At 42.4% G+C, this 24,585-nt stretch overlaps 1 protein-coding gene across 6 annotated transcripts in view; it reads left to right on the top strand.

The window, feature by feature from the left end:
- Nucleotides 1-23,943, top strand: part of PSEN1 (presenilin 1) — a 90,490-nt gene extending 66,547 nt beyond the window's left edge. For all 6 annotated transcript variants that reach the window (XM_055288905.2, XM_055288904.2, XM_063644294.1 and 3 more), the window contains exons 8-12: nt 1,326-1,424; nt 9,612-9,698; nt 15,055-15,228; nt 20,666-20,784; nt 22,678-23,943. In XM_055288905.2, the coding sequence (XP_055144880.1) occupies nt 1,326-1,424; nt 9,612-9,698; nt 15,055-15,228; nt 20,666-20,784; nt 22,678-22,833 (635 nt within the window). In that variant the 3' untranslated portion in view covers nt 22,834-23,943. The remainder of the gene's footprint in view (nt 1-1,325; nt 1,425-9,611; nt 9,699-15,054; nt 15,229-20,665; nt 20,785-22,677) is intronic.
- The last annotated feature ends 642 nt before the right edge of the window (nt 23,944-24,585 follow it).

The raw sequence follows: 24,585 nt of genomic DNA, 5'->3' as shown, positions 1-24,585 counted from the left end.
CAGGCTGGTCTCAAACTCCTGAGCACGAGTGATCTGCTGCCTCAGCCTCCCCAAAGTGCTGGAATTACAAGCATAAGCCACTGTGCCCGGCAAGACGTGAAATTTTAAAATGTAAATGCTTCTAAGTGACAATAATGTCAACACAAGCTATCAATTCTTCCTTTACAAGTTTACCTATACCTGTTTTATATTTTTCAGTGTTTACAATTATTTTTATATTTTCATATTCTGAATTTTCTTTCTTTTTTTTTTTTTTGAGATGCAGTCTCGCTGTATTGCCCAGGCTGGAGTGCAGTGGCGCGATCTCGGCTCACTGCAAGCTCCACTTCCTGGGTTCACGCCATTCTCCTGCCTCAGCCTCCCGAGTAGCTGGGACTACAGGCGCCCACCACCACACCCAGCTAATTTTTTGTATTTTTAGTAGAGACGGGGTTTCACCGTGTTAGCCAGGATGGTCTTGATCTCCTGACCTCGTGATCTGCCCACCTCGGCCTCCCAAAGTGCTGGGATTACAGGCATGAGCCACTGTGCCCGGCCTATATTCTGAATTTTCATGACAGAAAATGAAAGAAAAAGTGCAGTTGATGGAAAGAAATGGTGGTATAAACAGGAATAACAGGCATATTGTTTCCTCTCTGATTTATTATTTTTGTAAAATAAGCTACTTTTCAGCACCACATATGTTCTGAGACCTGAATATTTGTGACCAAAGAGTAAAGAAGTAATAAACTTTATCTTGCAAAGAGTTATTATTTTGTTTTATTTAAATTTACTGCCCTCTTACTTCAAGTATTTCTCAGTAGTACGTAATACTGCTTTTAAAAAGGAGAAGGGATGAATTTCTTCTACTCTGCTCTTCATATTTTGAAAAGTTCAGTCAAATCCCCTTTATTAAATTCATCTCAGAGTAGTCTTTTTATTTATAGTTCATATCCGTGATTAGAAGTGACTTCTCCCTGTTTCTGCTCACTGTAGGTTGACAACTGCTTAAAATAGTCTATCTCATCATTATCTCTGCAGCTTTCCTTTAAACTGGGAAGACTTATTCCTATACCCCAGTAATGATACACTGTACACTAAGCAAACAGCAGTCAAACCCAAATGAAATTTTTACAAATGTTCTGTGTGGTTTTATTTTGTTTAGGTTGTCCCCCCTACCCCCACCAGTTCACCTGCCATTTATTTCATATTCATTCAACATCTTTTTGTGTAAAAAGAGACAAAAAACATTAAACTTTTTTCCTTCGTTAATTCCTCCCTAACACCCATTTACCAGTTTAGCCCATACATTTTATCAGATGTCTTTTCTGTTTTTCTTTTTCTAGATTTAGTGGCTGTTTTGTGTCCGAAAGGTCCACTTCGTATGCTGGTTGAAACAGCTCAGGAGAGAAATGAAACGCTTTTTCCAGCTCTCATTTACTCCTGTAAGTATTTGAGAATGATATTGAATTAGTAATCAGTGTAGAATTTATTGGAACTGAAGCACACGTAACTATGGTCATTTTCATGGTACTTGTCCTCATCTTAAATGCACAGCATTCCTGGAACTCCTGCAGATCTCTTTGTTTCCTTGCAAACAATTGTCTTCTACCTGATGTTGATTTAAGAGAGTTTTCAATATCAATAGAAAGAAAGAAAATATTTAGATATTGGGGAACCAGCATTCCCATTTTAAAACCTGTTAGGAGTTACTGATTAGGGCAAGCTCAAGGATTCCTTTGAGTGACTGGTTTAGATGTCTTTCTGCTATTCAGTGATCACTGGGGAACTGAGATTGTTGAGTGGAAGGGTAATGTGAGCAGAGCCGTGCCTTTGTAAGCTGGCAGCACTGTGTGAGATGAATTGGTGGGGTGGACACTGAGATCATGAGAGGCATACTAAGCATAATTAAGATGATATTGCCATGATCTAGGTGGAAAGTAATGGGGGTTTGAATTATGGTAGTGGCAGTAGCAATCAAGGGAAAGAGTTGATGAGAGGATTCAGAAGTGGAATCAATAGTTCTAGCAACTGAGGAGAGAATTTGTAAGCTTGAAGGAAAGGTGATGAAGAAAAAATGCTTTCCTCTGTTTTCTGGTTGTTGTTGTTGAGATAGGGTCTCACTCCCACCCAGGCTGGAGTACAGTCATGTGATCATGGCTCACTGCAGCCTCGACCTCCCAGTCTCAGGTGATCCACCCACCTCAGCCTCCCGAGTAGCTGTGACTACAGGCACGCGCTACCAGGCCTGGCTAATTTTTTGTGTTTTATGTAGAGACAGGGTTTTGCCATGTTGCCCAGGCTGGTCTTGAACTCCTGGGCTTAAGCGATCCTCCTGCCTTGACTTCCCAAAGTGCTTGAGTTACAGGTGTGAGCCACCACGCCTGGCCATGTTTTCTTGTGTGAGGGATCTGTTTAGTTTTATATCTTTCTGTGGCTCATATCTAATTTAGTTGACAGTACCTGTGGGTCACTGAGATAGACATTGCTAGCAGAAGTTTAGAAACGAAATGCTAGAGCTTGGGAAAACGTTGATATTTGAGATAGAGACTTGAAGAACATTAGCAGAGAGGTGGTAGTTAAGCCCTGTGAGCTGGCGAGCAATTCAAATAAAAGCAGAAGAGAAGAGGAAGACAAGGGTCAAACTTTGTCAACTACTGTGTTTAGAGAATGAGACAATGAAGAGAGGATACTACAGGAAGTAGAAGAAAATACTAGAAAATCGGGCAAGCCAGTACTTTTCACTTAACAATATCATTACTGTTTTTTGATGTCAGCACATGAAATGGCTGCATAGTGTTCTCTTACGTAGATATTCAGTGGTGGGTATCCTCATTAATAGACATTTAGATCATTTCCATTTATTTTCTATCACAGACAGCACTTACAGAGTGCATCCATGAACTTATGAATATTATAAAATGTATTCTTAGAGTAGAATTGCTAAGTCAAAGGATGTATTTAAATTTTGATAATTTGCCATATTGCCTCCTAAAAAAGCTGTGCCTGTTTACATTCCCTTCAGTGATATGAAAGTATCAATTTCCTTACCCCTTTGGTGTTTTGGTTTGTTTTGTTTTGTTTTGGAGACTGAGTCTCGCTCTGTCACGCAGGCTGGAGTGCAGTGGTGCGATCTCGGCTCACTGCAACCTCCGCCTCCCAGGTTCAAGCAGTTCTCCTGCCTCAGCCTCCGGAGTGGCTGGGATTATAGGCGTGTGCCACCACGCCCAGCTAATTTTTTGTATTTTTAGTGGAGCCACGGTTTCACCATGTTGACCAGGCTGGTCTCGAACTCCTGACTTAAGGTGATCCGCCTGCCTGGGCCTCCCAAAATGCCAGGATTATAGCTGTGAGCCACCATGCCCGGCCACCGCTTTGTTAATACTCGCCTGTGTCTGTGCATACATGCATGTGTGTGTGTCTGAGACAGAAAGAGATCTAATAGGCAAAGAAATAACATCTTGTTTAATTTTTTATTGTTTGTCTGATGCTTTGGGTGATTATTTGAACTTTTTTTCATGTGTTTCTTAGCTACAGATCTGAATTTACTTTGTAACTGGCTTGGTATAATCTTTTTCATATTTGTGAAATTAATCTTTTTTTTTTCTTGTGAGACAGAGTCTCTCTCTGTCACCCAGGCTGGAGTACAGTGGTACAATCACCAGCTCACTGCAACCTCCATCTCCCAGGTTCAAGCAGTTCTCCTCCCTCAGCCTCCCAAGTAGCTGGAATCACAGGCGCATGCCACCACGCCTGGCTAATTTTTGTATTTTTAGTAGAGACGGGATTTCACCATGTTGGCCAGGCTGGTCTCAAGCGATGCACCTGCCTCGGCCTCCCAAAGCATTAGGATTACAGGCGTGAGCCACTGCTCCCAGCCCTGTAAAATTAATCTTAATTATACAAGTAATTCATTGTCCTTGAAAAAGGATAAAAATTACAGATAAAAATAAATTTCATAGTAACTATCATCTCTAGTCTTAATGCCTTATCAAGTACTTACCCCTGTTATCAGTTTGATGTATATCCTTGTAGATTTTTTTTGCCAATTTTTCTGTTGAGTTACTAGAAAAGCAATTTCAGGAAGGAGAGAGGCTGGGCATGGTGGCTCACGCCTGTAATCCCAGCACTCTGGGAGGCCTAGGTGGGCGGATCACTTGAGGTCAGGAGTTTGAGACCAGCCTGGCCAACGTGGTGAAACTCTGTCTTTACTAAAAATATAAAAGTCAGCTAGGTGTTGTGGCGCACGCTTGTAATCCCAGTTATTTGGGAGGCTGAGGTGGGAGGATCACTTGAACCCAGGAGGTGGAGGCTGCAGTGAGCCATGATCGCGACACTGCACTCCAGCCTGAGTGACAGCAAGGCTTCATCCCCACCCTCCCAAAAAAAGAGAGTATCATTTTTTATAAAGAAGTCAAAGGTAATGAGGACTAAGTAAACCAGACAGTATTTGCTAAGATGTCATTAGTGACATTGAAGAGAGCAATTTCAGTAGAGTGATAGAACCAGAAGCAGTACTCCAAAGGGAAGGTGCATATGTGTGCATGCATGTCTCTGTGTTTTGCCAGTGCTGGCAGTGGAAGTGATGGTGTAGGCAGAGAATGGGTAGTGAAGAAGGAGAGGTATAGTAAATGTCATGCACTACATCTAAGATTCCTGTCTCACAGGCAGAGCAGGTGGTGACCTGACAGGAGAAGAGGTTTCAGGAAAGGTGTTTGAAGGAGAGGGAAGATTCAATTTTATTTTATTTTATTTTATTTTTGAAACAGAGTCTTGCTGTGTTGCTCGGGCGGGAGTGCAGTGGCGTGATCTTGGCTCACTGCAACCCCCGCCTTTCGGGTTCAAGCGATTGTCCTGTCTCAGCCTCCGGAGTAGCTGGGATTATAGGCATCCACCACCACATCCGGTTAATGTTTATATTTTTAGTAGAGTCGGGGTTTCGCCACATTGGCCAGGCTGGCCTTGAACTCCCCACCTCAAGTGATCCACCTGCCTCAGCCTCCCAAAGTGCTGGGATTACAGACGTGAGCCACTGTGCCCGATTGTTTTATTTTTGAGGTGAGTCTTTCTCTGTTGCCCAGGCTGGAGTGCAGTGGTGCAATCTCAGCTCACTGCAACCTCCGTCTCCTGGGTTCAAGCAATTCTCCTGCCTCAGCCTCCCAAGTAGTTGAGATTACAAGCATGCGCCACTATGCCTGGCTAATTTTTTTTTTTTTTTCCATATTTTTAGTTGAGCCACAGGTTGGGAGAAGGGAAAATACATTCTACTCAAAGTGAGTCCATGGCAAAAGTGTGAGTACAGGGATGGATGAGGAATTAGGACCAGACTTTCAGTCTGCGGCAACATTAAACATGTATGTTAATTTAATACTCAGAAAGAAGCATTTACTTTGTTTTAAAATATCTATCACATATAATTTTTTTTTTTTTTTTTGAGACGGAGTCTCGCTCTGTTGCCCAGGCTGGAGTTCAGTGGTGTGATTTCGACTCACTGCAAGCTCCACCTCCCAGGTTCACGCCATTCTCCTGCCTCGGCCTCCCGAGTAGCTGGGAATACAGGCGCCTGCCACCACGCCCGGCTAATTTTTTGTATTTTTGGTAAAGACGGGGTTTCACCATGTTAGCCAGGATGGTCTCGATCTCCTGACCTTGTAATCTGCCCGCCTTGGCCTCCCAAAGTGCTGGGATTACAGGCATGAGCCACTGCGCCCAGCCTATCATATATAATATTTTTAAAACTCACGTCTGTGCTCGCTTTAGCAGCACATAATGGTAAAATTGGAATGATACAGATGATTTGCATGTATTTTTTAAAAAGCTCTCCAGTCTATTTAATGACCACAGAACATGAGACATTCTGAGATATTTTAGAAACAGTTCAACATATGTGGGAAAATAGGAGTATAAACCCTTACCTCCTGTGTAGATCAGGTAGATTCAAGATTGCATCTGTTCTTTTGTAATACTAAATGTCTGGTGAAGATTTGAGGATTTTATATAAATCATTGAGTTTGAGAGGTTTTGTTTTTTTTTGTTTTTGAGATGGAGTTTCAACTCTTGTTGCCCAGGCTGAAGTGCAATGGCACAATCTCAGCTCACTGCAACCTCCGCCTCCTGGGTTCAAGCGATTCTCCTGCCTCGGCCTCCTGAGTATCTGGGATTACAGACACCTGCCACCACGCCCGGCTAATTTTTTGTATATTTAGTAGAGATAGGGTTTTACCATGTTGGCCAGGCTGGTCTCGAACTTGTGACCTCAGGTGATCTACCCGCCTCACCCTCCCAAAGTGCTGGGATTACAGGCATGAGCCACCACACCCGGCCTTTGTTTTGTTTTTTCAACAGAATGTAAGAATTTTTTCTTACATTTTTCTTACATTTTTAACAGAATGTAAGAAAACAGCAATGCCAATAAGTACTTTTTCCCTGAAGTGGATATAAGCATGAATATAAAAAGTTTTAAATCAGTCATCCTGGCTATTTTTTCTCTAAAAATCAGTAATTCTTTTATGCATTTTAATACTGTCTCCCAGTTAAGGGTATTCAGTATGCAAAATGCTCTTACTGACAGGAAATGTATGAGCATTTTTGTTTTTTACTTCTGTCGTTTGACAGAAAAAATATACACCTACTCTTTGAGCTAATTTTTTCTTACCTAGTGGTCATTAGTAGAAGTGGTTCACTCTGGGAGCTTAACTAGAAGGGAAACTAACAATTCCTTGAGGTAGATCGTTTTATCTAAAACTTTTTGATTTCATATCAGTTGGGGTGGGTATATTATGTTAATTTTTAAATCTGCATATTTTCCAGCCGGGCATGACTATAATACCAGGACTTTGGGAGGTAGAGGCAGGAGGATTGCTTGAGCCCAGAAATTCAAGACCAGCCTAGGCTACATTGAAAAAAATATCTTTTTTCTTTTTTTTTTTTTTTGAGACAGAGTTTCGCTGTCATTGCCCAGGCTGGAGTGCAATGGCACGATCTCGGCTCACCACAGCCTCCACCTCCCAGATTCAAGCAATTCTCCTGCCTCAGCCTCCCGAGTCGCCGGGATTATAGATATGCACCACCACAATGGGCAAATTTTGTATTTTTAGTAGAGACAGGGTTTCTCCATGTTGATCAGGCTGGTCTTGAACTCCTGACCTCAGGTGATCCACCCACCTCAGACTCCCAAAGTGCTGGGATTATGGGTGTGAGCCACCGTGCCTGGCCTTTTTTTTTTTTTTAGTTTAAACAAGAAATCTGCTTATTTTCCTGTTGATCTAAGGTGTTTGTGTTAAGGTGAAAGGAAAAGTGATTTTTTAAAAAATATTATTTTAGGACTATTTATTTAACAAATATGCTATTTATGATAATTAACATGGGGTTAGCAAACTACTGCTTGAAGCCAGATGTGGCCCATGGCTTGTTTTTGTACAGCTTATAAGCTAAAAATGCTTTTTACATTAAAAAAAAAAAAAAAAAAGAACAAGGAAGAATATGTGACACACAAAACCTGAAATGTTTACTCCCTGGCCATTTACAGAAAAAGTTAGCTGGCCGTTGATTTTCATGATACTATTAACAGCTAAAACAAAGGGGCTTGTAGCTATATTTTTTCATACTTGCATAAAGAAAGAAAACCTAATAAATCTCTGGTGCCTTCATTTCCAAAAGGCTATAGAAATCCATAAACAGGCTGGGTGCAGTGGCTCATGCCTGTAATCCTAGCACTTTGGGAGGCTGAGGCGGGAGGATTGCTTGAGCCCAGGAGTTTGAGTCCAGCCTGGGCAACATAGTGAGACCCTGTTTTTAGAAAAAATGAAGATAAAAAACTAATCCATAAACCTCATACTTGGTGGTTGCCCTTCAGTTTTTCTTCTTTAGATCTGGATTTAGTTAAACAGTGTATTGCCTGCTTGGTTTCTGTTAACTTTTGATCATTTGATTAGGTTATCCTATAATGAAACTTGGTTGACCTCAGAAATAACAAGGTGGTCGTTCAGCTTCTTTGATTGTGTATTTCTTTCATAAGTTCTTCAAGAAGCCTAAGTATTAGAAACATGGATAAAATTATAGTGATAAAAAGCCAGAGAGACATAAATGCCAAGTATCTTGTTTAAAATTACTGTGACCAGGCCAGGCACGGTGGTTCACGCCTGTAATCCCAGCACTTTGGGAGGCCGAGGCGGGCGGATCACGACGTCAGGAGATCGAGACCATCCTGGCTAACACAGTGAATCCCCGTCTCTACTAAAAAAAATACAAAAAATTAGCCGGGTGTGGTGGCAGGTGCCTGTAGTCCCAGCTACTTGGGAGGCTGAGGCAGGAGAATGGCGTGAACCCGGGAGGCGGAGCTTGCAGTGAGCTGAGATCGTGCCACTGTACTCCAGCCTAGGCGACAGAGCAAGACTCCGTCTCAAAAAAAATAAAAATAAAAATAAAAAATAACTGTGACCAGATTGGACTCAGCTTGCTGCTGGCATTTGTTTACCGCCATAACCCCATATGTCATGTGTTTGCTTATATGTACTTTTGTGTTATTGTTGGTGTATCTTCAGGATAAGTTCCAAAATGTAATATTGCTGGGTTAAAGAGTTAATGCACATGTAGTTTTATTAGATGTTACCAAATTTCCCTCCAATGGGGATTATACCATTTTTCATTCCTGCCTGAAATATATGAGAGAAGCACCATTTTAAAGTTTTCACATTGTCTCTGAACTAAAATGTGGTAGAGATGCACATGTGTATGTCTAGATCTGGATTGATATATTGATATACATGTATTTTTGTAGAAGGGGCACAGAGGAGGCCACTTGACTATCTCTATTATGTTTATTGCTTTTAACGTTTTTTCTCACTCCAAGTTTAAAACATGGTTTGGCATTATTGAACATTCTAAAAGTGAGACATAATATGAAGGAAATTTATTCTGTGCATCTTTTGAATTATAATCACCATCTGAAGCTTTTGTGAGCTCCAGTTTGTCCTGGAATTTAGGATATTCAACTAGTCCAGCTATTGTTTCAGTGGAATCTTGCTGGCCTGAACAGTTTTCCTTCTGGTTACTTTTCAGGGACTAAAAATGGTGATGAAGAGTTTTGTGATAGCAGGTGCAGTTTGAGTACTACAGTAAACCTTCAGTTTCAGAACTTTTTCTCTTACCTGCTAAAACCAAAGAGAACCTTTTTTTTATTTTTACTTCTGATTGTTGAACAGTCTTTTTTTTTTTTTTTTTTTTGAGACGGAGTCTTTCTCTGTCCCCCAGGCTGGAGTGCACTGGCACGATCTCGGCTCACTGCAAGCTCCACCTCTCGGGTTCACGCCATTCTCCTGCCTCAGCCTCCTGAGTAGCTGGGATTACAGGCGCCCGCCACCACGCCCAGCTAATTTTTTGTATTTTTAGTAGAGACGGGGTTTCACCGTGTTAGCCAGGATGGTCTCGATCTCCTGACCTCGTGATCCACCCGCCTCGGCCTCCCAAAGTGCTGGGATTACAGGCTTGAGCCACCGCGCCCGGCAATTGTTGAACAGTCTTAAGGCAGCATTAGGAAGACTGGCGATTTGTGTGGAGAAATGATGGCTTGTTGTTGTCTGTGCATACTTTGTGTGTCCAGTGCTTACCTGGAATTTTGTCTTTCTCAACAGCAACAATGGTGTGGTTGGTGAATATGGCAGAAGGAGACCCGGAAGCTCAAAGGAGAGTATCCAAAAATTCCAAGTATAATGCAGAAAGTAGGTAACTTTTATTAGATAATATCTTGGTTTTTCAGGGTCACCGTTATAAGCTAACAGTATAGCAATGTTTTTATCGTCTTTCTTTGGTCATAGACTCCTTTGAGAATCTCTTGAAAACTATAGTAATGCCCAGTAAATACACAGATAAATATTTAAGGAGTTCAGATGCTCAAAACCCAACAATACAGTCAAAGCACCCTAGGTTAAGACACCTCCCATTAAATACAGAATACCAGCATGGAAAGGTTCAGGTTGAGGCTATGATTTTGTTCTTGTTTTTTGTTTGTTTTTTAGAAGTCATGATTTTAAAAAGAAAAAATAAACTCTTTCCAAACATGTAAAAGTAAGAACCTCCTAAAAGAAACAAAAAAGAAACAGACAATAAAGGAAAAATAAGTAAACAAAAAAAGCAAAATATAAACAACATAAAAATGAGAACTTCTTGTCTAACATGGCCAGAGTAACTGAAATATGATTTGAGATGTGCTGATGTTTATACTGAGAAGATTGAATATTCTAGGTGGATATGACTTTTTAGAAGAGGATAAGAATGACTTAGGATGAGCTGGGTGTAGTGATGTGTGCCTGTAGTCCCAGCTACATGGCCAAGGCAAGAGGATCACTTGAGCCAAGGAGTTCCGATTACCCTGGGCAACTTACTGAGACCTTACCTCAAAAATAATAATAATAATGAATAATAATAATGACTTAGGATAAGAGAGTGAAAGGCCCTCTAAGAATACTACAGAACATATTAAGGAGAACACAAGTTAGAAGTTGTTATTAGATGGAGTTGAGGGGGAGCTTTCATTCAATTTTCTGGAATGGAGGCTTCCTTCCCACACACACTTAACAAAAAAAAGAAAGGGTTGAGGAATAACAGCACAATATAAATAGTTTTTTTTTTAAAAAAAGCTAACTTTTTGAAAGAGAAACAAAAAGGGCTAACTTTTATGAGGAATCTGAAAAACAACAGGCACAGTAAATATTGGTGAGGAAAAAAAGGCCTTAATTGAGTTGCTGTTTGTCAGGAAAGGGAGAGTTTATGTTTTATAAAGCCAGGAAATCTACAGAGTTAGCATTTGGGCAACTGCAAGGAAGATAATTTGAACCAGGAATTCCTATTTGGAACGCAGAGATGTCAGTCTTTATTATACAGTAAGCAAGGCAGCAGAACAAAGTCATGTTAGACTCTCACGGGATCCTTAGGGTGTTACTTTGCTAGCCAGAAACCTCTGTGGCTGGTGGCACCTTTGCCTGAGATTTGCTCAGGCCCACTAGGCTCATTCCACCTACTCAGCCTAGCTGGCTATGCTTGGCTTTCACTACCAGCTGGACCCCATGCCTGCCAAAGGCAAGCCAGGCATGGAGCAGCAAGGAGTGCGTGAGCAAGTGAGTGCAGGGTCCAGCCACTGCACACAGCCAGGCATGCTGGCTGCAGCAGGGCAGGTAGCTGCAGGTACTGGCTCCCTGCTGCAGCTAGACCAGGCATTACCTAAGTGGCTTCCACTGCAGGCTACTACCACTAGTAAACCTGATAGAAAAGAAAGAAATATACTGGAAAGAATTGCCACAAGCCTGGCTCTTGTGTTAACCTTTTGTTAACCTGGAGAACACGGGGGCACCCAGAAGCTTGGAGATGCCAGGAACTGCAGAACCCTAAAGAGGGGGGTCACAGCCCTGGCTTAGGGAACTCATGAGGCTGGACTCCCCAAAGGGCCACATCTCTTCACTTCTTCTCTCTTCTCTCCTTCTCATCACCTGCAACGTGGCAAGCGGGGGGCACGTTTCAGCCCTGTTTGTCTTACGGTTCTTTCAATCCTGCCATTCAACGGGTCCCAAGTTCTTGTCCTGCATCCAGGAAGAATGAAGTACGTGGACAGCTGGATGGAGAGCAAGATGAAGAGGTGCTTTATTGAGCGACAGTACAGCTCTCAGGAGACCCAAAGTGGGTAGCTCCTATCTGCAGGCAGGTCGTCCCATTGTCTCTGCAGCTGTCAGTGGAGAGGAGACCTGGAGCGGGTAGCTCCTGTCTGCAGGCATGTCATCCTGATGTCTGTAATCCTCAGTGGAGAGGAGACCTGGAATGGGTGTCTCCTATCCACAAGTAGGTCATCCCATCATCTCTGCAGCCCTCAGTGGAGAGGAGACCCAGAGTGGGTAGCTTCTTTCTGCAGGCGTGTTGTCCCTTAATCTGCCCAAGTCTGACTGAGTCTGGGGTTTTTATGGGCTTCAGAGGGGAGGAAGTACATGCTGATGGGTCCATGGGCGGCCATGAGCAGGCCCAGAAAAAGCACCGTAAGTTCTCACTGTGGTCTGTGGAACTGGGAGCTTGGCCTCCAGGCTTCAGGATCTCCCTGACTTGAGGTGGTGCTTCACCGGGGAACTTCCCCTTTCCACCTAGGAGCCTGTCTGCCTCCTGCTGCCATCAACCTGCTGTCCATAGCTCCCATGGCACCCAGGCTGTTCATGCCAAAGGGTGCCCGCAGGCCCACGGTAAGCTGCCCTCAGCCCCTCCTCAGTCTCCCTCCCATGCTCATCGGCACCCAAAGTCCGGAGGGGGCCAAGCTGGCAGGGGGCTGGCATGTCAGTGCTGCCCCAAGCGCCTGCACACCCAGCCAGGTCATGACAGTGCCCAGCCTCAGCCACAACTTTGCTCTGAAATCAGAGCCTGCAGAGGCAAGGGGCTTCCTGGACCCCTGAGAGCACAGGGATGCCCAGGTCTACAGCTACAGCTAGGAAGCTGCAGCTGTGGGAGTGCGGAGCTTCTGCCCTACCAACTCAGAAGGGGGCAGGACTCCTGCCTGTTCCTGGCTTCCACAAGCTCACAGAGCATGCTGCCCCAGCTGCACCTCCCCTGCTGCAGCTGCCATCTTTGCAGCAGCCACTCCAGATGGGCTGCTGCTGCCATCAAGACCACTAGTAAACCTGATAGAAAAGTAAGAAATATACTGGAAAGAATTGCCACAAGCCTGGCTCTTGTGTTAACCTGTGTTAAGCTAAAGAAAATCAAATGATTGTTTGTGAGCATGTAGGTATATATGTATGTGAGTGTGAGTGAGTGAGTGATACAACAGAATTTCATTCATTTTACAGATGTTGACTGAGCACCTGACTATGTGCTAGGCCCTGGGGATATAGCACTCAACAACATTTCCCCTGCCCTTGTGGAGCTTATAGTCTATTTGGGGAGATAGATGGTCAACAAATTATTACATAAATAATTCATGTAGTTGTGATAGGTACTACAAAGAAGACGTATAAGTTGCTATGAAAGTTTATAATAGGGGAATTTTACATATCCTGGAAAGTCAAGGGGTGCTTCCCTGAGGAAGTGATAATAGGGGACGGCCCGCTGAAGGATGGAGGAAGAGCTTTCCAAGAGAGGGACAACATGAGCAAGGGCTTTGAAATGAGAAGGCTGGATGAACTGCAGGCTTCCTCAGTGAGAATGCTGCTGGTATTTGGAGGGGCACAGTTCTTTGTGGGACTTTCCCTCATATTGCAAGATATTTAACATCCCTGGCCCCTCACCCACTAAATGCCAATAATGGCTTTGAGGCTTTGCGATAATCAAAAACTCCTCCATCCTAGTTATTTCCAAACACTCCCTGGAAGGGAGGTGCTATCCCTAGTTGAAAATCACTGTGTTAACGGAACTAGAAGTTACATTGGAACAAAAGGGCATAGGGCTCCAAGAGGGATATCTGTGCAAGGAAAAAACAAACAAAAGAACTGAGAGATTACCTGATGTGGTTGAACTCTGTCAGAGCATTTCAGGATAAATTAGTCATCGATAATAATATAAAATTCATCAATGGAAAAAAATGAGGCAGTTTTCCAAAGAAAACAAAAACTTGCTCAAAAAAGCAAATGTAATTATAGTATATTCTCGCTATAGCAAAGTAGTTTAGTTGTGAATATTATTTGCATAGTGAGAATATAAAACTGGATTTAATATAAGGTTATGGCACTGGGAAGACGGGAAGAGTTAGATTTGCGTGCAGAAAAGGATGAGACCTAATGCTTTATCTTCTCTATAGGAGGTGAATAAGTACCTCAAATTAAAACATCAAGTTATGGCACAATGAGCATGCTACTTATAATTAATTATGGAGGTAAATACCAAAAGGGATGGCTAAAAGAGTTTAGGAATGAGTATCAGAAGTGAGGAAGGAGGGGATAGAAAAGGGACTGCTGTTTTCATTTATAAATCTTATTCTTATATTATTTCATAAACTCCAAACCAGAGAAGATTCAGGTTTTTGGGGATCTGGATAATAAAAAGAATACAAAACTACCAATACAAAATTGTGAGGGCTCTCCCAGAGGAAGCCATGCAAGGAAGGGCCCTGAAACTCACAAGCTTTACTTATTCATGGCAAATCTACTTCTGCTCTAAACATGTATTACTTTTATAAAAAATGAAGGAAGAATAAAAGTACTTTGAACTTCACTTACATATTTTAATTATTTTTAATGTATGGAAGTTGTTTAAGACTATCATGCTTACCATTTTCAATGAGATTGATAGTCATTATAATGAAATGACTGGCCCATAAAGACATTCGCTCCCCCTCCTTTCCCAATCCACCCTCCAGAATGAAGCCACTTTTATAACTTTGTCACCAAATCCAGGGATGAGTGCCAACAGTTAAGAAGCTTTCAGTTGCAAAAGATAAAAAGCCCAACTCGGTTGCCTTAAACAAAGAAGAAATGTATTCTTTCACGTGACAGGAAGGCCTGAGGTGTAGGCATTTGAAATTTGTAGGGTTGCTTAATTTGGTGGCTCAGGGATGTTTTCAAGTAGCCCAACTTCCTACTCTACCATCACTAGTGTATAGGCTTGGTCTTCAGCCCACTGCTCCTCGTGGTCATGACAACTGTAGTTCTAGGCATCATATCTAGGTAAGGCAACATTTAGGGGTAGAAGGGGATTGTTTATTTTTTCCTTTAGTCTCTCTTAAAGAGTGAGAAAAATTTCCCCAGGAATCCCAGTGGACTTTGCTTCACCACTTACAGGTTCATACCAAGTTACAACCCCACAGCCTTAGAGCTTTTGTTAGGAAGAGGCTTGGTGGGATTACTATGCTTGGCTTGGCTTGGTCAGGATTCACCACCAGAGTCATGTGGGAGAGGGGTGGGAACCCAAACAATTCAGGATTCTGCCCTCAGGAAATAAGGGAGAAAATAGCTGTTGGATAAACTACCAGCAGGCACTGCTACAGCCCATGCTTTGTGGTTTAAGGGCCAGCTAGTTACAATGACAGCTAGTTACTGTTGCCATGTAATTTTCTTAAAGGTATTACATTTTTCTAAATATTACAGCTGTAACTTCCACTTTCTCTTGAAGGCACAGAAAGGGAGTCACAAGACACTGTTGCAGAGAATGATGATGGTGGCTTCAGTGAGGAATGGGAAGCCCAGAGGGACAGTCATCTAGGGCCTCATCGCTCTACACCTGAGTCACGAGCTGCTGTCCAGGAACTTTCCAGCAGTATCCTCGCTGGTGAAGACCCAGAGGAAAGTATGTGCATTTCTCTATGTTGCAAAGTCATGGATTCCTTTAGGTGGCTACATTATCAACCTTTTTGAGAATAAAATGAATTGAGAGTGTTACAGTCTAATTCTATATCACATGTAACTTTTATTTGGAAATATCAGTAATAGTGCTTTTTTTTTTTGAGACAGAGTCTCACTCTGTCGCCAGGTTGGTGTGTAGTGGCGTGATCTTGGCTCACTGCAAGCTTCGCCTCCTGGGTTCGAGCGATTCTTCTGCCTCAGCCTCCTGAGTAGCTGGGACTACAGGTGTGCGCCACCAAGCCCGGATAATTTTTGTGTTTTTAGTAGAGATAGGGTTTCACCATCTTGGCCAGGCTAGTCTTGAACTCCTGACATCGTGATCTGCCTGCCTCAGCCTCCCAAAGTGCTGGGATTACAGGCGTGAGCCACTGTACCCGGCCTCCCTTCCGACTTTTTAAGTTGGCATTTTACAGTCTGACCTTTTGGCATTTATTTTATAAAGTAAAAGATTTTTTTTTTTTTAATTATTCCAGTAAGCCTTCATGGCTGTAATACATTTGTCTACAAACATTTTATTAATATGTCTCACTCCGCTGTAGAGAGATCTGTGGATTTGCATGATACAACCTTGTACATTATTACTCCTTTTGTTGACAAGTGCTGTATTTTATTTTAAAGAAAATCAAAGGGATTTAGGATATTGGCAGAAATGCAAGTATTTCTTCAGTGTCTAAGATGTGTTGCCACTTGATAGATAAAAGTTAATGCTTAGGGCTTCTTAGGAACATTATCAGCCACTAAAGCCCTTTGGTTAGGGCTCAGTCATCTCTTCAGTTAGTCTTAGAGATGTGGTTCATTTAATAAGACTTTAGCATATTTTCCAACTAAGTTATTTTTGGTTTTCTTGTTTTTGCAAGAGTGAAACTTGATTAAAACATTACAACAAGAATATTAAGTACTTTTAAAGAAACAAACACCTAGGGTCCTTAGCATCTTTAATCATTAGTCACTAATTATTATGACCTTGACATATCCATCAGTTTGAGGAGAACACTTTTTACACCTTGTCCTCAGTCTTTTTAACTGAGTCAGAACTTTCACTGGGCATATTCATGACTTTACTGCTTGGCTAAGTTTTCCAGATATCAAAGCCCAGCTGCAGCCTGTGACTTTCACACTCCTGGGAAAGTAGCCGTATCTGCCTGCTCTTACAGCAGGCTTTAGCTTGCCTTTGCTGGGACTTTGTTCTGCCCTCAGTTACCACCGTAATTAGGTTGCCTCTTCTACTTTCCTCTTTTCTCACAGGCACCAGGAGCCAGAAGAGATAATATAATAGTTGTTGACCACAGCAGCAGCATAATTCTTTCATGACTGCCTTTTCTAATTTGAAGATTCCCTCTCCTGAGAGGACTCTTTGTGTCCTCCTCCTCATCTCCAACTTTTTTTAAAAAAGCGAAACTCAAGTATTGCTCCTCCTAACTTCAGATCAGTAGTTTCTTTCTCTGAAGCCAATGCAAAGTAATAACGGACGTGCGTCATCATCTTAGCATTCAGCACACATGTCACCATCTCTGATGGTGTGAGTATGTTAAACCAGACTTACGGGTACTTACCAAAAGGTTCAGTTTACACTAGAAGTCAGTTGCTAAAAGGCACAAATGTCTTCTAAAGCAACCTGTTAAAAGTCAACATTTAACATTTAGTTAGAAAACTGAGCAAAGGATCTGAATGTATTGTTCTCCAAGGAAAATGTAAAAATGATCTGTAAACACATAAAAAGATACTCAGCATCATTAGCCATCAAGGAAATGCAAATCAGAACCACTTCATACTCACTAGATTGGCTATAATAAAAAAGATAGACAATAACAGGTGTTGGTGAGGATGTGAAGAAACTGGAATCCTCATACACTGCTGGTGGGAATGTAAAATAGTATAGTGATTTTGGAAAACAGTTCAGTAGTTCTTCGGAAGATTAAATATGACCCAGTAATTCTACTCCTAGGTATATACTCAAGAGAATTAAAACATATGTCAACACAAAGACACGTATACAATGGTCATAGTAATATTCATAACAGGCAAAACCAGAAACAACCCACATATCTATTAACTGATAAGTGGATAATAAATGTATATTCATGCAATGGAATATTACTTGGTTATAAAAAGAAACAATCTATCATTAGTACACTTAGGATGAGCGTGTTACTGGCATGTTGGCTGTGGGAAGTATATCTTGAAATTCACTAAAAGATCAACTACCGCTGGGCGCAGTGGCTCGAGCATCTGTAATCCCAGCACTTTGGGAGGCCAAGGCAGGCAGACCACCTGGTTGGGAGTTTGAGACCAGCCTGACCAACATGGAGAAACCCTGTCTCTACTAAAAATACAAAATTAGCCCAGTGTGTTGGCACATGCCTATAGTCCCAGCTACTCGGGAGGCTGAGGCAGGAGAATTGCTTGAACCCGGGAGGTGGAGGTTGCAGTGAGCTGAGATCATGCCATTGCACTCCGGCCTGGGCAACAAGAGCGAAACTCCATCTCAAAAAAAAAAAAAAAGACCAACTACCTTCACAATGAATAAAAATGTCTTACATTTCCAATTAAAATCTTTGTTCAGTTTTATTATTCAGCTTTAAAAAGGAAGAGAATTCTGACATGTTTTAACATGAATAAATCTTGAGGACATTGTGCTAAGTGAAATAAGCTAGTTACAAAACGAAAAATACCGTCTGATTCCACTTACATCAGAGTAGTCAGAAAGTAGACTGGTGGTTGCCAGGGGTTAAGGGGAGGGGAAATGAAGAGTCGTTTAATGGGTGTAGAGTTTCAGTTTTACAAGATGAAAAGAGTTCTGTGGATGGACGATGGTGATGGTAGCACAATGATATGATTGTACCTAGTGTCTTTGAACTGTGAACTTAAAAAGGGTTAAGATGTTAAACTTGATGGGTATCTTACCACAGTTAAATTTTTATTTGTTTTTTATTTTTTTATTTTTTGAGACAATTTCACTCGTTGCCTAGGGTGGAGTGCAGTGCCGGGATCTCAGCTCACTGCAACTCTGCCTCCCAGGTTCAAGCGATACTCCTGCCTCAGCCTCCCGAGTAGCTGGGACTACAGGCACACATCACCATACCCGGCTAATTTTTGTATTTTTAGTAGAGACAAGGTTTCACCATGTTGGCCAGGCTGGTCTTGAACTCCTGATCTCAAGTGATCTGCCCACCTCAGCCTCCCAAAGTGCTGGGATTACAAGTGTGAGCCACTGTGCCTGGCCAAAAAAAATTTTTTAAGTACCATTAAGAAGTGGAAAATAAGGCCAGGTGTGGTGACTCACCTGTAATCCCAGCACTTCGGGAGACCGAAGTTGGTGGATCACCTGAGGTTTGGAATTCAAGACCAGCCTGGCCAACATGGTGAAACCTCATATCTACTAAAAATACAAAATTAGCCGGGCGTGGTGGCGTATATCTGTAATCCCAGCTACTCGAGAGGCTGAGGCAGGATAATTGCTTGAAATCGGGAGGTGGAGGTTGCAGTGAGCCGAGATCACTTAAAAAAGAAAAAAGGAAAATAGGCTACCAGCTGAGAGAAAATATATGCAAATCATACTGAAGTCCTGTTGAAGGACTTGTATTTAGGATATATAAAGGATGCTTACAACTTAATAAGAGACGACAGCCCAAATTTAAGATAGGGAAATGCTTTGACTAGACATTTTACTAAAAGAGATATATAATGGCTAATAAGCACATGAAAAGATGCTCAACATCATTAATCAGAGTGGCTAGAATCAAAAAGGCTAACAATACCAAGTGCTGGTGAGGATGTGAAGAAACTGGAACTCTCAATTGTTGCTGGTGGAAATGCAGACTGATACAGCCAGTGTGGAACGTGATTTGGCAGTTTATTAAAAAGCTAAAACCTAAACTTACATAGCCCAGCAATTGCACTCCCAGGAGTCTACCCAACGGAAATGAAAACAGTCCGTCCCCACAGAGACATGGACATAAATGTTCATAGCAGCATTATTCAGAATAGCCCCAAATTGAAAACAATCCAGATGTCCATCAACTGGTAAATGGATAAGCAAACCATACAGTGGAAAACCATTCAGCTTCCAATAACTTCCAACAAACTGTAGACACGTGCAGTATCATGGTTAAACCTCAAAAACATTATAAAGTGAAATAGGCCAGGCATGTATTGTATGAGTCATATGAAACATCTAGAAAAGGCAAATTTATTGAGATAGAAAGCAGATCACTGGTTGCTTAAGGCCTAGGGTAGGAGTGAGGATTAACTGTAAATGGGTACAAGGTACTTGACTGGGGCAGTGGACATGTGGATTATGATGATAGTCAAATTGTACAGGTTTCTCTATGTATAGTTGTACAGCTCTATTAATTTTCCACAATTGAATCATCTCTTCCAGTTTTATGAGATAAATCATAGTCCAATGAAGCTTTTTTTTTTGAGACAGAGTCTCGCTCTGTCACCCAGGCTGGAGTGCAGTGGCACGATCTCAGCTCACTACAAGCTCTGCCTCCCGGGTTCATGCCATTCTCCTGCCTCAGCCTCCAGAGTAGCTGGGACTACAGGCGCCCGCCACCACGCCCAGCTAATTTTTTGTATTTTTAGTAGAGACGGGGTTTCACCGTGTTAGCTAGGATGGTCTTGATCTCCTGACCTCGTGATCCACCCACCTCGGCCTCCCAAAGTGCTGGGATTACAGGCATGAGCCACTGTGCCTGGCCAATGAAGCTTTTTTAAAAAATAAGATGATAGGCCAGGTGCGGTGGCTCACATCTGTAATCCCAGCACTTTGGGAGGCCAAGGTGGGTGGATCACGAGGTCAGGAGTTTGAGACCAGCCTGACCAACGTGGTGAAACCCCGTCTCTATCAAAAATAAAAAAATTAGCCAGGCATAGTGGCATGCGCCTGTAATCCCACCTACTCAGGAGGCTGAGACAGGAAAGTTGCTTGAACCTGGGCAGCAGAGTTTGCAGTGAGCCGAGATCATGCCACTGCACTCCAGCCTGGGCCACAGAGCAAGCCTCCATCTCAAAAAAAAATAATAATATTAATTAATATGATAAAATGATGCCTATCTCAGAATTGTTGTAAGGATTTCTTAGTACAAGTGCTGGGTATAAACTATATATTCAATAGATGACAATTATTACTAATTATTGTTATTGATAAATAACAGCAGCATCTACAGTTAAGACTCCAGAGTCAGTCAGATAGAATCTGGAACTCCTATTGTAGAAAACCAAAAAAGAAAGAAAACACAGCTGAAGCCTAATTTTGTGTATCATTTACTGACTTCTCTCATTCATTGTGGGGTTGAGTAGGGCAGTGATATTTTTGAATTGTGAAATCATAGCAAAGAGTGACCAACTTTTTTATATTTGTAACCTTTCCTTTTTAGGGGGAGTAAAACTTGGATTGGGAGATTTCATTTTCTACAGTGTTCTGGTTGGTAAAGCCTCAGCAACAGCCAGTGGAGACTGGAACACAACCATAGCCTGTTTCGTAGCCATATTAATTGTAAGTATACACTAATAAGAATGTGTCAGAGCTCTTCATGTCAAAACTTTGATTACACAGTCCCTTTAAGGCAGTTCGGTTTTAACCCCAGGTGGGTTAAATAGTCCAGCTATCTGAGGAGCTTTTTGATAATTGGACCTCACCTTAGTAGTTCTCCACCCTGGCCACACATTAGAATCACTTGGGAGCTTTTAAAACTGTAAGCTCTGCCCTGAGATATTCTTATTTAATTGTGTAGTTTTTAAAAGTTCCCCAGGAAATTCTGGTATTTCTGTTTAGGAACCGCTGCCTCAAGCCTAGCAGCACAGATATGTAGGAAATTAGCTCTGTAAGGTCGGTCTTACAGGGATAAACAGATCCTCCCTTAGTCCCTGGACTTAATCACTGAGAGTTTGGTGGTGGTTTTGCATTTAATGACACAACCTGTAGCATACAGTGTTACTTAAGACAGCAAGCATCTAGTGAGAGGAGCTGGTGCCATGCATGACCCCACATAGATCTTGCTGATAGTGCTACAGCATGAACCCTGAAGCTTTCAAAACTATGATTTTTTTTTTTTTTTTTTTGAGACAGAGTCTCTGTCGCCCAGGCTGGAGTTGAGTGGTGCAATCTCTGCTCATTGCAACCTCTGCCTCCCAGGTTTAAGTGATTCTCTGCCGCAGCCTCTCGAGTAGCTGGGATTACAGGTGCCTGCCACCACGCCCAGCTGGTTTTTGTATTTTTAGTAGAAACAGGGTTTCACCATGTTGGCCAGGCTGGTCTTGAACTCCTGACCTCAAGTGATGTGCCTGCCTCGGCCTCCCAAAGTGCTGGGATTACAGGCGTGAGCCACCTCACCTGGCTTTTTTTTTTTTTTTTGAGACAGAGTCTTGCTCTGTCGCCCAAACTGGAGTGCAGTGACGTATCTCAGCTCACTGCAACCTCTGCCTGCTAGGTTCAAGCGATCCTCCTGCCTCAGCCTCCCAAGTAGCTGGAATTACATGTGTGCACCACCACGCCTGGCTAATTTTTGTATTTTTAGTGGAGATGAGGTTTTGCCACATTGCCCAGGCAGGTCTCAAACTTCTGACCTCAAGTGATCTGCCTGCCTCGGCCGCATAAAGTGCTGGGATTACAGGCATGAGCCACTGCGCCCAACCTAAAAACTATGATTTAAGTAAACAACCCATAAAATATTTCTTACTGCCATTTTTACTAAAGATGTGATATCTTGGCCAGGTGAAGACTTTCTAGTGTTTCTGCAACTAGGGTAAAAAATGAACTCTGTTATATGGCTTGTATATGTGTTTACAAGAAAGCAGTGTACTCCTCATAAATAAACTTTTAGTTTATTTTATATTTTAAACACTGCAGCCTCGGCATGCTTCACGGAGGAGCCTGCGCGGGAAGAATGCTCCCGCACAGCATAAAGAATGCTCCCACACAGCATAGAGAATGCTCCCACACAGCATAGAGAATGCTCCCACACAGCATAGAGAATGCTCCCACACAGCATAGAGAATGCTCCCACACAGCATAGAGAATGCTCTTCACCTCTGGGTTTTTAACCAGCCAAACTAAAATCACAGAGGCCAACACATTATTTAAGATAGAAATTTCTGTATCTTTTAACTTTTTTTCCAAAATAGTTTTACTTATTTTCAGATTCTATTTCTTTCCTAGAATTAGAGGATCAAATAACAATGTCTGCATAGTGAACCCTATGAAACAAACAAAAGCTAGGTTTTTTTCATAGCTCTTCTTCCAGATTGAGTGAAACGTCTGTTCTAAAATTTAACCTCAAAGGAAAATATTCACCTAACTATGTTAAAAACCAAGACTTGTGATTGAGTTTTGCCTGAAAATGCTTTCATAATTATGTGTGAATGTGTGTCTTTCCCGTCTTCTCCACAGGGTCTGTGCCTTACATTATTACTCCTCGCCATTTTCAAGAAAGCATTGCCAGCTCTTCCAATCTCCATCACCTTTGGGCTTGTTTTCTACTTTGCCACAGATTATCTTGTACAGCCTTTTATGGACCAATTAGCATTCCATCAATTTTATATCTAGCATATTTGTGGTTAGAATCCCATGGATGTTTCTCCTTTGACTATAACAAAATCTGGGGAGGACAAAGGTGATTTTCCTGTGTCCACATCTAACAAAGTGAAGATTTCCGGCTGGACTTTTGCAGCTTCCTTCCAAGTCTTCCTGACCACCTTGCACTATTGGACTTTGGAAGGAGGTGCCTATAGAAAACGATTTTGAACATACTTCATCGCAGTGGACTGTGTCCCTCGGTGCAGAAACTACCAGATTTGAGGGACAAGGTCAAGGAGACGTGATGGGCCCGGAAGTTGCTGTGCCCCATCAGCAGCTTGACGCTTGGTCACAGGACGATTTCACTGACACTGCGGACTCTCAGGACTACCGTTACCAAGAGGTTAGGTGAAGTGGTTTAAACCAAACGGAACCCTTCATCTTAAACTACACGTTGAAAATCAACCCTATAATTCTGTATTAACTGAATTCTGAACTTTTCAGGAGGTACTGTGAGGAAGAGCAGGCACCAGCAGCAGAATGGAGAATGGAGAGGTGGGCAGGGGCTCCAGCTTCCCTTTGATTTTTTGCTGCAGACTCATCCTTTTTAAATGAGACTTGTTTTCCCCCCTCTTTGAGTCAAGTCAAATATGTAGATTGACTTTGGCAATTCTTCTCAAGCACTGGCACTCATTACCGTCTGTGATTGCCATTTCTTCCCAAGGCCAGTCTGAACCTGAGGTTGCTTTATCCTAAAAGTTTTAACCGCAGGTTCCAAATTCAGTAAATTTTGGAAACAGTACAGCTATTTCTCATCAATTCTCTATCATCTTGAAGTCAAATTTGGGTTTTCCACCAAATTCTGAATTTGTAGACATACTTGTAGGCTCACTTGCCCCAGATGCCTCCTCTGTCCACATTCTTCTCTCCCGCACAAGCAGTCTTTTTCTACAGCCAGTAAGGCAGCTCTGTCGTGGTAGCATATGGTCCCATTATTCTAGGGTTTTACTCTTTGTATGATGAAAAGAATGTGTTATGAATCGGTGCTGTCAGCCCTGCTGTCAGACCTTCTTCCACAGCAAATGAGATGTATGCCCAAAGATGGTAAAATTAAAGAAGAGTAAAATGGCTGTTGAAGCACTTTCTGTCCTGGTTTTTTGTTTTTGTTTTTGCTACACAGTAGGTCAGAATTTGAACAAATAGCCAAAAGCTGGTGGTTGATGAATTATGAACTGGTTGTATCAACAGAAAGCAAGAGTTTGGGGAAAGCCATATTTAACTTGGTGAGCTGTGGGAGAACCTGGTGGCAGAAGGAGAGCCAACTGCCAAGGGGAAAGAGAAGGGGCCTCCAGCAGCGAAGGGGATACAGTGAGCTAATGATATCAAGGAGGAGTTTCAGGTTATTCCCGTCAGCTCCACAATGGGTGCTTTGTGGTCTCTGCCCGCGTTACCTTTCCTCTCAATGTACCTTTGTGTGAACTGGGCAGTGGAGGTGCCTGCTGCAGTTACCGTGGAGTTCAGGCTCTGGGCAGCTCAGTCAGGCAAAACACACAAACAGCCATCAGCCTGTGGGCCCAGGGCACCTCTGGACAAAGCCTTGTGGGGCGAAACCTTCTTTACCACAGAGAGCCCTTAGCTATGCTGATCAGACCGTAAGCGTTTATGAGAAACTTAGTTTCCTCCTGTGGCTGCGGAGGGGCCAGCTTTTTCCACTTTTGCCTGCTGTTTTCTCTCCCAGTCTATGATATGATATGACCTGGTTTGGGGCTGTCTTTGGCATTT

This window comes from Symphalangus syndactylus, chromosome 8 (genome assembly GCF_028878055.3).
Source record: "Symphalangus syndactylus isolate Jambi chromosome 8, NHGRI_mSymSyn1-v2.1_pri, whole genome shotgun sequence".
NCBI lineage: Eukaryota > Metazoa > Chordata > Mammalia > Primates > Hylobatidae > Symphalangus > Symphalangus syndactylus.
Note: the sequence above shows the minus strand (reverse complement) of the source record. Positions and strands in the feature narration are given on the sequence as shown.